This window comes from Lissotriton helveticus, chromosome 7 (genome assembly GCF_964261635.1).
Source record: "Lissotriton helveticus chromosome 7, aLisHel1.1, whole genome shotgun sequence".
NCBI lineage: Eukaryota > Metazoa > Chordata > Amphibia > Caudata > Salamandridae > Lissotriton > Lissotriton helveticus.
Genome location: NC_136068.1, coordinates 1,362,092,392 through 1,362,106,491, shown reverse-complemented (window position 1 = coordinate 1,362,106,491; position 14,100 = coordinate 1,362,092,392). Strand labels below are relative to the sequence as shown.

General features: G+C 43.4%; 1 protein-coding gene across 1 annotated transcript in view; it reads right to left on the bottom strand.

Annotated features, from left to right (window-relative positions):
- Nucleotides 1-12,863, bottom strand: part of LOC144770286 (TBC1 domain family member 24-like) — a 151,708-nt gene extending 138,845 nt beyond the window's left edge. The window contains exon 1 of the mRNA XM_078654682.1: nt 12,732-12,863. Coding sequence (XP_078510808.1) covers nt 12,732-12,747 — 16 coding nt within the window. The 5' untranslated portion in view covers nt 12,748-12,863. The remainder of the gene's footprint in view (nt 1-12,731) is intronic.
- Between the last annotated feature and the right edge of the window lie 1,237 nt (nt 12,864-14,100).

The following is a 14,100-nucleotide window of genomic DNA, read 5'->3' as shown; positions in this document are numbered from 1 at the left end:
CTGTTTGATGTTAGCAGGCGCGTGTTACCCCGCTTGAGGCCCAGCTGCAGCCCTGGTTGATGTTATCAGGCGCGTGTAATTAGTGTACTGATCCGCCGCCTGAGCCCGGCTAGAGCCCTGGTTGATGGTAGCAGGCGCGTCTAATTTCGTTGAATGAGAGAGTTCAGTAACAGCGCGCAGGAGAGGCTGCAGTTGTTACTTACCAGGCCCACAGCTGAACGCGTTTGTCATGCCCCCAGCACACGGCCACAGCAGACAATCTTCTGATTAATGTACGACCCACATGGCATGAAGGGCGTAACGTAGCACATGCCCCCAGCGTGCCCCTTGATGCGGTGCAATTGCGTTCACTTGGCATGAAGGCGGGCACATGCCCCCAGCATTTCTCACGCCCCCAGCGTGTCACGCCCCTAGCATGTCCCTTGATGCTGCGCAGCAACGTAATTGGCGCTTGTATGTACGACTCACATGGCATGAAGGGTGGACACACGCCCCCAGCATTTGTAACGCCCCCAGCCTTTGTCATTCCCCCAGCACACGCCCACAGGCCACGATGTGATGGCCGTACCACACGCCCCCAGCGTTAGTCACGCTCCCATCCCACGCCCACAGCACAACGCAGACACGCCCACAAGGGACTACTTTGCTGGCACGGTCCTTTTACCTTTTAAATGTATATGGTGTCCTACGGTACAATTGTATGTCTTGCACTGTATGATTGTGATGAACACCACTGTTTCTTGAAAAGTTAATAAAAATAATTTAAAAACAAAAAAATGTATATGGTGGCCGTCTGCATATCCTATGTCCTTCTGCTGCAACTGCCCCTTCCAACGCTGTATTGGGTGTTGTGATTAGTGTTGTGGTTACTGAGATTACCCGCCTCAATGGTTTGGGCTCTCTCTTTATAATATTAGTATGGATATGGATATGGATAAAGTTGAATCCTGCATCACCTTAATTAAACATCAGATTACAGGGGACTGTGCAACCAAAGCCAAAGACTAGGTGTCTGTGTCTCCGGTAACATGGAGTAGTCGCATACCCTTGAAGTATGCATCCTATGATCTACAAGCCTTCAATGTCTGAAAAAACACGGCTAATTGAAAATATATGCCTTGGACCCTTTTCCATCTTCTGCTGTTCTTTTGTAATCCTTTGATATCGTTTTTATATCTGCACCTACTACAGAAAATGAGCTTACAACACTCAAAAGTCGGATAAGATGCATAAAAATACAAACATTTGGTAAGTACAAAATCTATAAATAATGTGAATGTTAAAAAATATGTCTAATGTAAGAGAGAAGCCGTATAAAATCATATACAACAGAAGACTAGTAAGTTCAGTTGCATGCTCTTTTAAATCAGGCCAATGAACTCCTTAACCTTAATGAATACTGGATAAATGTAATAAGTGAAACAGAAATAAACTCCGTAGAAAGCTGTTGTGAAAAGAGAAACGCTGACTTGTAATTGTTAAATTTTATATTCCGTAATAAATGTTCCTAGGCAGGTTGTAACAATGATAAAACTACAGGGCAGGTGTTTCTAAAACTTCTTCTTAGGAAAAGTGACTAGTGCGTGAACTAAATTCAGCCTAAAACAAGTTAAAAGAAATCTGTATTGAACATCAGTTATAAGATGTACGTTTTTTGTTACCAAACTAATGCTCTGTGCATACATAAGCTTTCAGATGCAACTAAATACTGTCCATTCAGCAAAAGTATAAGTGTGTGTTTGTGCGTCTCAGTAACAATGCTATAACTTGTAATCAAGAACTCTAGAGCATATTTTAGTAGCAGAAACATTTAATTAGCAGACAAAAATGTTATGTCCTAATACATCTAATTACCTCATTATACCTAAAGTATAACACCTACTTAGCACACCTAATCTACCTTATCTACCTATCAACCATACCTAAATACCTACCTATCAGATTTAACCTCACCATAACTAGCCTACCATGCTTTTATTTCCAACCAACCATACTTAACCATTGATATCTAAACTATATACCATAACAAACTTAACGGACCTCTCTTATAATAAATGTCAAACCTACATACCATACCTGCTATAGCTACTAACTTGCCAACCACCATACCTAACATACCATACCTACCTATTATAACTAACGCACCAGACATACCATACCTACCTACAATAATTAACACACCTATTCATCGCTCTTGCATACTGTAACTACCTAACATGCCCATCATGTCTATGATACTTAACTCACTTTACCTACCATAACTAACAGATCTTGAATACCTACCGACCCTACTATGCTTAACCTACCAGCAATATCTAAATTACCACACTTAACCTATCATAACATATTACATGCGTGATTCCGAAAAGAGTAAGCCCCGTCACTTTGGTTAGCTTTTATGCCCCAGTAGAGGATAGACCAGAGATCTATGAGGAGCTATTTCAATCTCTTTTAATGGTCAAAGGTGATATTATCATAGGTGGGGATTTCAATATCACTATGAATGTAAAGTTGGACTCAACCAGCTATTCGAAGAAACAATCCAAACCTAAATCCCTCAGATCTATTAATAATAATATGTCTTTATTTAATCTGTGTGACCCCTGGCGTATTCAAAATCCATCCAAAAAAGAATACACCTGATGGTCCGGCAGGTTTAAATCCTCCTCTCTAATCGATTTTTTTCTCATCTCACGCCAAATAAAATTTTCTAATCAGATGATGCTCCACAATGGGTTTTCGGATCATGCGACGATAATTATTGAACTGGCATTAGTAGATAAGGTTAGAGCCCCCAAACGCTGGGTCTTTAATAAAAAATATCTGAGTGACGATATATGGGTGGCAGGTCTTAAAATTGAGATTTCGGACTTCATTACTCGCAATATCGGAACTGCCCCCCTTAATTGTGTATGGGACTCTCTCAAGGCTTATATTCGGGGGTTAGTGATTGGGAGAGACGCTGCAGATTCTTTAGCAGCCAGAAATAAGAATAAACTACTTCAGCAAAAAATTCAGGCCTTGACTGTACTTAGGCAGCAAAACTCAGCTAGTATTGTTCAGGAGCAATTAAATGAGGCTAAAAGAGAGCTTTGTCAAAACCTCTATACTCAGAGCGAAGAGATTTTCATTAAGAGCTCACAAAAAATTTATGAGGAAAGTAATTTTACCAGTAAACTCCTGGCATGGCAAGCCAGAGAGCAAGCCTCTTCTAATCTTATCCATTCTTTAGAGTCCCCAGATACCCTAATAGACACATCTGTCCCAGCAGAAATTGGAGAGATAATGGTTGCTCATTATAAGAGGATCTACATTACTCAATCTATTATAGACCGACAAAAGCTATTAAATTATTTGGAAAAAAACACCCTTCCTGTTCTTTCCCCTACAGAACAATTCACAATGGCTAATTCATTTACCAGGGAGGAAGTAGAGAGGGCAGTGCAAGACCTTCCAATAGGTAAGGCTTGTGGCCCTGATGGGTTCCCAACAGAGCTTTTTAAAAAATGTTTTAGCTCTTTTTCTGAACTTTTTGTGCAGCTATTAAACTTTATGTTGGAGGGCGGTTCAGTCCCTGATTCTTTTCGGGAAGGAACCGTAGTTAGTTTTCTAAAAAAGGGCAAACCTTCTAATGACCCGAATTCATATAGACCTATCACGTTATTGAACAAGGATTATAAAATTATCACCAAATTACTATCTATTTGTTTTAATTCTTTTTCTTCAGATTTGATTCACGCAGATCAAAATGGCTTCATTGCCGGTCGGCAACTGATGTCGAATACCCACTTTTTAACTGAGGCTTTAGATTTTTTTGAATCACGAGGGGTTCCAGCTTTAATTTTATTATTTGATGCCGAAATAGCTTTTGATTTGGTGGTTTGGGAAACACTTTTTATTATTTTAGATAATGTTCGGATCCCAGCGGTTATCATAAATCTGATTCAGAGTCTTTATTCAAGGGCCCAAGCCAACATCATTATTAATGCAGGGTCTGTGGGCTTAGTGTCGGTTAAACGCGGTACTAGACAAGGCTGTCCTCTCTCTCCCGTTTTATTTGCATTTTATATTGAACCCTTAGCAACTGCAATTAGGAAGTCTGCTTATATACTCCCCCCCATTACTTTGATGCCTAAAATTAAATTATATGCAGACGATATAATTTTGCTAATTAAGCCTGAAATGCAATGCCAAACTTATGCTCTGCAAATATTTGAATAGTTTGAGGCTCTTGGTGGCTATCGGATCAATAAAAAGAAAACCGAAATTCTGGTTTGTGGTGGTATCGATCCTGAACTTCATCCTGATTTAAGATCCTGCATTAATAATAAACCGAAAAGATATTTGTTTTTGTTTTTTTCTTCTTCTGTCTCAGATCTATAGACTGAATTTTGTGCCCCTTCTTCAAAAAGTACGCTCAATGTTGGAAATATGGAACCCTTTACCATTATCTATTCTTGGCCGCATAGCACTAATCAAAATGTCGGTTCTCCCTTTATTTAACTTTCTATTCTCAACCATTTCTTGTTTTTTACCTGGATAATTTTTTGCTAAAGCAGAATCCTTGTTTTCATCTTTTATTTGGGCTAAAAAGACCCCACGAATAGCCTTAAATACATTATATGAGGATAAGGAGCAAGGAGGGCTTGCTCTTCCTAAATTTTAAAGATTATTACAATGCATACTTAGCTCAATTCCTAGCTAGGTTCAAAGACCGTAATCAGAAACTTTTTATAAATTTCTTTTTTGATTTAATTAGTCGAGAGACCCAGATTCCCTCTCCTCTTCAAATATTCAAATCACCCAAATTGGTTCGTTATAAGGTCTTGCATTGGTTTTTTAAGAGACGCGCCGCGATGCTTAAAAGATATTCCCTCCCCTTTCTTAATTTAGCTTCTTCCTTAAATAGTGCTTTTTCTTTCCTAGGGGTTGACATTAGTCTTGAAATATTAGAAAATTGGCACAGGATAGGGTTTACTAAGTTAAAAGACTATATGAAACATGGGGCTTGGATTACCCTGTCTTACATGGCATCCCGGATTCAAGGAAATTTTTTACTGCTGGGATCGTATAATTTGATCTACAGTGTGCTGCGTCAATTGGATCCTATATTCCTTTCTCCTGCTACTCAGTTATTCAGTGAATTGTTTTTGTTGGTACAAGAGAAGAAACCAGGGGAGTGGAAACGCTGTCTAACTTTGAACAGGGCCCCGGACTTATGTCTCAAAGCAATTAATAAATGGCAGGGGCAGGAAAATGTAGCGTTAACCTCCGTTATGTGGCAAAAAATCAATAGACTGAATTTTTCCGCAATAAGAGGCGCTAATTGGCGCAGAATGCTGTTTTTCAGCAAATGGCTCCTGTATTTTACTCCGGCGACTGTAACTAAAATGTACTCCAATAGTTCATCTAATTGTTTCAGGTGCCTGCATTATAATCCTGCCAATTGGTCTCATATTATAGCTCATTGTCCCAAATTAGTATCCTTTTGGGATGATATCTTTGCGTTTTTTCGAAACCAATATAAAATTATGATTTTTGTCAATGTTAAGTTGGTTTTGTTTGGATTTGATTCGGATTTGATGTTAACAGAGCAATTAGCCAAACTAATGTATATTGCTGTGGCTGTGGCTACATCGTTATTACTGCAGAATTGGCGTTCAAAATATTGCCCTACTGTACAAGAATGGCGCTATAAAATGGAAAGAGTCCGAAAATGCGAACAAATTTATGCTCAAAGAATTGGGGTGATTCGGAAATTTGAGAAAATCTGGGGATCATATTTCGATTGATGCATTGTAATCGACCAGGGAATGTATTATTATTATTTCTGAATTTGTATGGCTACGGTCGTATTTTGTTTTGTATATGCTATTACATTTTCTTCGCTGTGGTTTATCCAAGACCTCAATAAAAAAAAAAAAAATTTAAAACATATTACACTTAACCTTTCATACTTACCCCTATCATACCTACTTGCCTTTCCTACTACAACTGTCCTACAATACAACCTACCATACCTACTTCCATTACCTAAATTACTTAACGTACGTAACCTAACATACCATACCTAATCTATCATACCTACCTACCATCTCTAACACAACCTGAGATACCCTATTAATCTACCTTACATAATATAACTACTATACATATCTATGTATCATATTTACCTTCAATACCTACTTAATAACCACATTATGTACTATAATTAACATACCATACGTTGAATACATATATAGCATAGCAAATTGTACTTAAAGTACCACCTGCACCTAACTTAACGCACCAACTCACCAAACTTCCATACCTACTCATTTATCATATCTATGTAGCTACAATATACCTAGCATAACTGGAATACTCTCAATACCTTAACTACCATAACTTACATACATACTGTAACTAATATACCGTACATAATCTACCATGACTAACCTACCTACCACTCTTACCATAATTAAAACTTCCCCCATATCTGCACTGCATATAACTCACACTAGTTATGAAGTTGTGTTTTTGTGAAATAAGAACAACTTATGCCTATGGAACCTCTAGTAAAGGGTTTGGCACTGCAGTCTGCATTAAGAAAGACCTGAATGCAGCTTATGAAGGGCATGAACATGTGAAAGCCATTGCTTCTTTGAAGAGGCATAGGTAAAATCAATAGGTTTCGCCTTTTGGGACGAATGAGTTTGCTAATACTGTGCAGCAAGGAGGGCAAACAACTTTTTCGTCGATGTTGGGAAGTATCAGACCAAAGGGAAAAAATAGTGCAATGACACTCCTGCATAGGTGAGCCTCCAAACCCATGGGTGCCATTTATTTTTAATGTTCTGATCGAAGATGGGTTGTAAAAAAAATCAATTGGCTAGCATTAGGTATGGTGGAGCAGCCCAGCACTAATTTGTTACTGGGTACGCCCAAAGATAACAATAAATGTACTTTAGACTGTTGTGGAAGTAGGTGATGAGGAAGTGAACAGGTGTAAGGGAGCATCAGAGGCACTTGAGCATTAAAAAACAAATAAATACATAACAAATAAAGTGTGGGGAAAGTAATGGAGGAGGTTGGGAGAAGGGATGAGAGAGCAATGCAGAATGTGCAGAGGGCATGTGTTAGGGAGAGAGAAGCAGCACGTGATGGCAAGAGCTACGGAACATATGCACTATCAGGGAGCGCTAAATGAAAAAGAAAAAAAAAGTATTTCCCTAAATGTGAGCACTGGAAGGATACAAGTCATCCAAACAAAAGGATGGTAAAGAGGCTATGCTGCAGGATTGGGAAACAAATTAAGAAGTTGATGAACAAGCAGATGATGGTCAGGAAAGTAATTGAATGAAAAGCCTGCAAATAAGTGTAACGAATCAGGCAATCAAGCAATAAGTTGGGCCAAAGCCCACTGTAAGTTTTCAGTATAGTCCACAAAAGGCCTTTGCCTACCACACAACAAAACTATGTCTGGTAGGCAAGACCTAAAACAGTGAGACTAATTGCCTTTACCATTCCTTGTTGATGATAGTAACATCCCCCTAGTCTAATAACAAATATATAATACTGAGTATCTATTTTTGTTAGAACGTAGAAAAGGGGTAGACGTTATGTCACACTTGTTAATGTCTCCCTTGTTCTTTAACTGACACAAGAGATTTAGGTAGAGTCCCCAGATGTTGGCTTTATCAAGAAACGCTTAGTTTGGCTTTAATGTAAAATGTGTGTGGTAAAGTGAATGTATTCTAGAATAGCAGCCACACTCTTCTTCCCCAGTTTTATTTTAACAAGACCTGTTAACTCTAGAGTCAAACACATGCACACAGTAAACAAAATGCTCACTCGACCACTATTTCATATTTGGAGAGTGAACTTAATCACACACAGGCAGAGTGAGCATCATAATACACACACAGTGTGAACTCTACCATATATAAAAAAAGCAGGTTGAATGCAATCACACACACCGACGCACAGTCAACATAATCATGTGCACAAACGCAGGGGCAGACCCAGGGACATGCAACGAACACCTTGTACTACACAAAGGAAGGGGAAAGACTATAATACAAGGGAGACAACCTTTACAACGCAACTTTTACTACGCAGTGCCATTACGACGCAACTTTTACAACGCAAACTATTACAACGCATTGCGCTGGGGGGCGCTCTAGGATAGGGAATAGGTTTAATTTACTATCCAACACCTTCCCTACTATCCACGGGGACTGGAGTTGGAATAGTAAATTAAACAATTCACTATCCAGCGCCCCAAAGCACTATGCGTTGTAATGGTATGCGTTGTGAAAACCGCGTTGTAAAGGCATGCGTTGTGAAAGCATGCGTTGTGATGTCATACATCCATAATACAATGCCAAATGCCCTCTGACTGTGCAGGGTCCACCCCAGACGTTTTGGGCTGGAGTGTGCCATACTGGGCAGCCTGTGCGACACAATGCAGCAAATCTTTTATACAAAAATAATAATAATCTTGTTATTGTTTGCCAATATAACGATTAACAGAGCAGTAACAGGTGTGGACATGTGCATAAATTTCAAGGTGGTACAAAAGGGGGTGGTGATGGACGGAGCATCTGAATCAATCAAACACTCACACCCAGTCAAAAGATCTGGGTTTAATCCATCACCGTTCTTTAGCCCACTCTGCCACCCCAGTTCAGACATGGCTATATGCAAATCAGCCTGACCCTGTGCCTCATGGGAACAGTCCAGCCCGAACTGCCAAGCCATGTCTTCCCTGGACCGGAAACAAGCTTCCGAGGACCGGTTTCTGGCATTCCAGCCGTCTTCAGCCCGGCTTGCTTGAATCCAGTGGCAAAGTGAGCAAGGGACTCACGTCTGAGCATACCCTGCCACACTTATGGCGGCCAAAAGCGGTACAAAAGGGGGTGGTGATGGACGGAGCATCTGAATCAATCAAACACTCACACCCAGTCAAAAGATCTGGGTTTAATCCATCACCGTTCTTTAGCCCACTCTGCCACCCCAGTTCAGACATGGCTATATGCAAATCAGTCTGACCCTGTGCCTCATGGGAACAGTCCAGCCCGAACTGCCAAGCCATGTCTTCCCTGGACCGGAAACAAGCTTCAGAGGACCGGTTTCTGGCATTCCAGCCGTCTTCAGCCCGGCTTGCTTGAATCCAGTGGCAAAGTGAGCAAGGGACTCACGTCTGAGCATACCCTGCCACACTTATGGCGGCCAAAAGCGGTACAAAAGGGGGTGGTGATGGACGGAGCATCTGAATCAATCAAACACTCACACCCAGTCAAAAGATCTGGGTTTAATCCATCACCGTTCTTTAGCCCACTCTGCCACCCCAGTTCAGACATGGCTATATGCAAATCAGTCTGACCCTGTGCCTCATGGGAACAGTCCAGCCCGAACTGCCAAGCCATGTCTTCCCTGGACCGGAAACAAGCTTCCGAGGACCGGTTCTGGCATTCCAGCCGTCTTCAGCCCGGCTTGCTTGAATCCAGTGGCAAAGTGAGCAAGGGACTCACGTCTGAGCATACCCTGCCACACTTATGGCGGCCAAAAGCGGTACAAAAGGGGGTGGTGATGGACGGAGCATCTGAATCAATCAAACACTCACACCCAGTCAAAAGATCTGGGTTTAATCCATCACCGTTCTTTAGCCAACTCTGCCACCCCAGTTCAGACATGGCTATATGCAAATCAGTCTGACCCTGTGCCTCATGGGAACAGTCTAGCCCGAACTGCCAAGCCATGTCTTCCCTGGACCGGAAACAAGCTTCCGAGGACCGGTTTCTGGCATTCCAGCCGTCTTCAGCCCGGCTTGCTTGAATCCAGTGGCAAAGTGAGCAAGGGACTCACGTCTGAGCATACCCTGCCACACTTATGGCGGCCAAAAGCGGTACAAAAGGGGGTGGTGATGGACGGAGCATCTGAATCAATCAAACACTCACACCCAGTCAAAAGATCTGGGTTTAATCCATCACCGTTCTTTAGCCCACTCTGCCACCCCAGTTCAGACATGGCTATATGCAAATCAGTCTGACCCTGTGCCTCATGGGAACAGTCCAGCCCGAACTGCCAAGCCATGTCTTCCCTGGACCGGAATTTCAAGGTGCCATATCATGGTCTTTTATCTGTCTACATCAAGACAGGGTTCGAATTGAGGGGTCCATTAGGATGGCGGACGGATCGCCACCGCCATGCAGGCGGTGGCGATCCGTCCGCCACCTTTCTTCCCCCCACCATATTACAATGGCGGGAGGGACCGTGGCGGAGGGGAAGACCGTCAGCCGCTTTTCCACCGCGGTCGCCTTGTGACCGCGGCGGAAAAGGCCTGATATGGCGGCGGTGTCTATCAGACACCGCCAGCCATATTAGGATGGCCTGGGAGGAATGCCTTTCCGTGGCGGCAATGCCGCCACGAAAAGGCATACGGTTCCTGCTTTGGGGGCCCATTGCGGGCCCCCAGGTTGAAGGGGGTGGTGGGGGGTGCACATGGGGGTACCTATGGTACCCCCCTGCAGTTGCATGCACAATGCGGCAGGCACCACGCGGTGCCTGCCACTTTGTGCATGCAAATGCACAGCATGCATTTTTAACTTTGCGGCGGGTGCTGCTTACAGCAGCACCCACCGCAATGTTAAATATACAGGATGTGACCGCCAGGGTGGCGGTCACATCCTAATTCCAACGGAGGGAACGCCGCTGCCCCTGCGGACAGTCCCTCCACCTCGGGGTGGCGGACGGACGGACCGTCCGTCATCATAATTGACCCCTTAGAGTGAGAAACAGGATTCCTGGCTCCATCGCTCTTACCTTGCAATTGAAGCAGAACCAGTCTTGTGTTTACAACTGAACAGTTAACAGTAAACTTGGCGAGTTCATGCGGTTTCGCAATTTTATTCCATAGAGAGGCTATTGACATATACACACGTGCGACACAAACCAACCATCAATACACTTCAACAGGGGCAGTTACCTAGTGACTATCGATCTAAGAAAGAGTAAAGGAGAAGGGGGAGCACAGCTGTTGCCGGTGGAAGCTATGCAATGGCTGTGATAGTAATCTACACATGGGTGCATGGACCAGTGGTTCTCAACCTTTACTGGAACCCGGGACCCCACCCCCTGAATCATTATTGAAATCTGAGGGGACACCCCACTCCCCCACCGAGTCATGACTGCTATCAGAGAGCTCCATCCTAAGCATTTTCGATTATTTGAATAATAAAACAATACACAAAAAATAAAGAAAAAAACATTTAAGCAAATGCACAAATGATTCAATTGTACTTAATTAGTGGACATATATAAATAAATACATAAATAACAAATATTAATATGAAGGTTAGAGCTTTTTTAAATTCAATTGAGGCCACTAATCACCTATACTATATTCTGTTTGATGCACATGGACTGCTCCCACAAATCAATCTCTGGATACTAGTTTAATTTTTTGTTTCCAAATTAAAATTCCTTCACATTTACAGAACATTTCAAAATGTTCAACAATGCATTGAGCTTCTTTATTTATACTTTATTAATTTGTAAATTATATTCAATTTTCTAAGCAGTTGCGGACCCCCTGAGGAGGCTTTGCCACCCTCAGAGGTCCTCGGACCACAGGTTGAGAACTATTGGCATAGACCATAGTGACAGAGGTCATCGATTCGTATCACTGAATTTTCCAGCTGTGCTTTTGCACTAATCAGCGTTAGTGTTTTAACTTGTAGCCCCAAACACAAGCCTGACAGCAGCATGAAGTATCCCCTTGAGGGGGAGATAGGAGGTCTCAGGGTTACCAGCCAGAGCAGCATTGCCTACGTCCAAAGTAAGAGAGGTCCTAGAATAGAACAGCGTTGCTGACACCGCAGAAATTGAGAAAAAGCTGGTAGCTAGGCCCCTTGGCAAGGAACTGAATGAGACCCTTGGATGTACAGTAAAACTTGAAGTACTTAGTTTGCATAGAGCTTTGAGCTGTATGGTGCGTGGCAGGGCGGTAGAGAGGGGAAGCTGTGTGTTGCTACATGTGAGTAGCCGTGCCTGGCATACCAGAAATTGAAATGCAGATAAGCAGATAGCATTGGAAGATATGAATCAAGCCACTGGAAAATAAGTTGCTCTGTAAATGTACTATTATCTGTATTCACTGCTACCTATGTGTCATATTATTATAGTAAAAATTAAATTAACTTGGTAGAAGAACGTTTAAAATAAAAATGTGTGACCTCACCTACTGAGCCAAAATAGGTGTTCCTTCATCTCCAATCCTTGAAAAGGCAGTGTCATCAGCCAAACAGCTATGATAATACTCGACCGCCACCAGGAAACAAACACAAACGCTTTTGCGTATGTGGGAAAAAAGGAAGACCCATTGGCGTTGTGTAGCTGTTCACATGTGGCACCAGAGATGCGACTCTTTGTTCCGAGCACTAACTGCCGGTCATGATATATCCCGATCTCTCACCCTAGCAAAAAAAAGGCGAATCCTATGAGCAGTAACTGGGTCCCTAAACCACTATTGACCTGATCCGCGAAAACAGCACATCACCTACTATAAGTAAAGAGATGTCCTGGTTCTGTACACATTTCTGAGATGCCAAAATATATGCACTAAGGAAATACTTACCTGATGCTTACAGAAACACAAACACGGACAAATGTGGAGTTTCTTTTCACTTACAATGGAGTGTGTTGGGTATGCAGTGCTTTATCTACATCCATAGGTGCAACTTGCCTACCTTGAAAAATGTCCATGGTCGCCTGTCTTCCTGGGGTGAAGCGGCACTGCGACGCTCTCAAACGGCTCTGGCGCTCTGGCTCGAGAACATGCCCGCACCTTTCCTGGAAGTGACCGCGCGCTCCTCGCACCTGCGTCTGAGGAGCGCTTCCTCCAGGTGCCTCGTTTATCAAGAGGGCTCCCGGCCCGCCCCCTGGCACGCCCCTTGGTAGGTCAAAATAAGGTCCTTGAAGTCCATACCAGCCGTGGAGGATGATGCATGATGACTGACTCCCCCCCAGCCGGGATGGGGTGGGGGTCTTGGGCTCGTCAAAGACACTGTTCCGACACATCACTAATTGTATCCTAGCCATCTTGCATTTCCCTGAAGTCTCTTAAGTTTATTATAAGCCAATCTGGTTCAGAGAGGCACACTACTAGCTCACTCAAACTCGGGCACCCGTTTGGAGGCCCAGAGAGGAGCCAAGAAAACAAGCAGTGAGAATATTTTCAAGGGCGCATTTTTCAATAACATAAAGATACTGATTTGCAACCTTAGTGCGCCCGGGAATTCCTAGCCGATCAAAACAACAACATGGCTGCGTCATCTGTTTTTCGTACTGACTTTCTGCCCTTGTCCTCCTGGCCCGTGCACAGGTGTTGCCCAAAACTAGTCATGGCTAGCGTAGCGGCTGTTGTTGTCATTTTCATGTTAAGGTAGACAGAAGTGAAGGAGCACGAGGCGCAGCGAGTGTTTGGAGGGCTGAGTGCCTGATCAGAGATCTGCAAGCACATCTGCACACCCATGAATTCCAAACACACAAAAAATAGCTCACAGTATCAATGCGCCTGCTCCAGGGATACGCTCGCAAATTATTTGCTGTTCATCCCTTTCAACCACAGAACGGTAGATCAGTAGGTCAATGCTCCTTCTGCAGGCATCAATCATTCAATCAATCATAGCATTTATAAAGCGTACTACTCCGCCGTGAGGGTCTCAAGGCGCTGGGGGTTGGGTGGGTTTGTATGCTGCTACTGCTCGAAGAGCCAGGTCTTGAGGAGTCTTCTGAAAGTTAGCAGATCTTGGGTCTGCCGTAGGTGAGTTTGGAGGGTGTTCCAGGTCTTGGCTGCGAGGTGGGAGAACGAGCTGCCGCCGGAGGTCGCTCTTCGGAAGCTGGGGACTATGGCGAAGGCGAGGTCGGTGGAGCGGAGCTGGCGGGTGGGGGTGTAGAAGCTGAGTCGTCTGTTTAGGTACGCTGGTCCGGTGTTGTGGAGTGCCTTGTGTGCGTGGGTGAGGAGCTTGAAGGTTATCCTCTTGTTGACGGGGAGCCAGTGCAGGTTTCTCAGGTACGGTGTGATGTGGCTGCAGCGGGGGAGGTCGAGGATCAGGC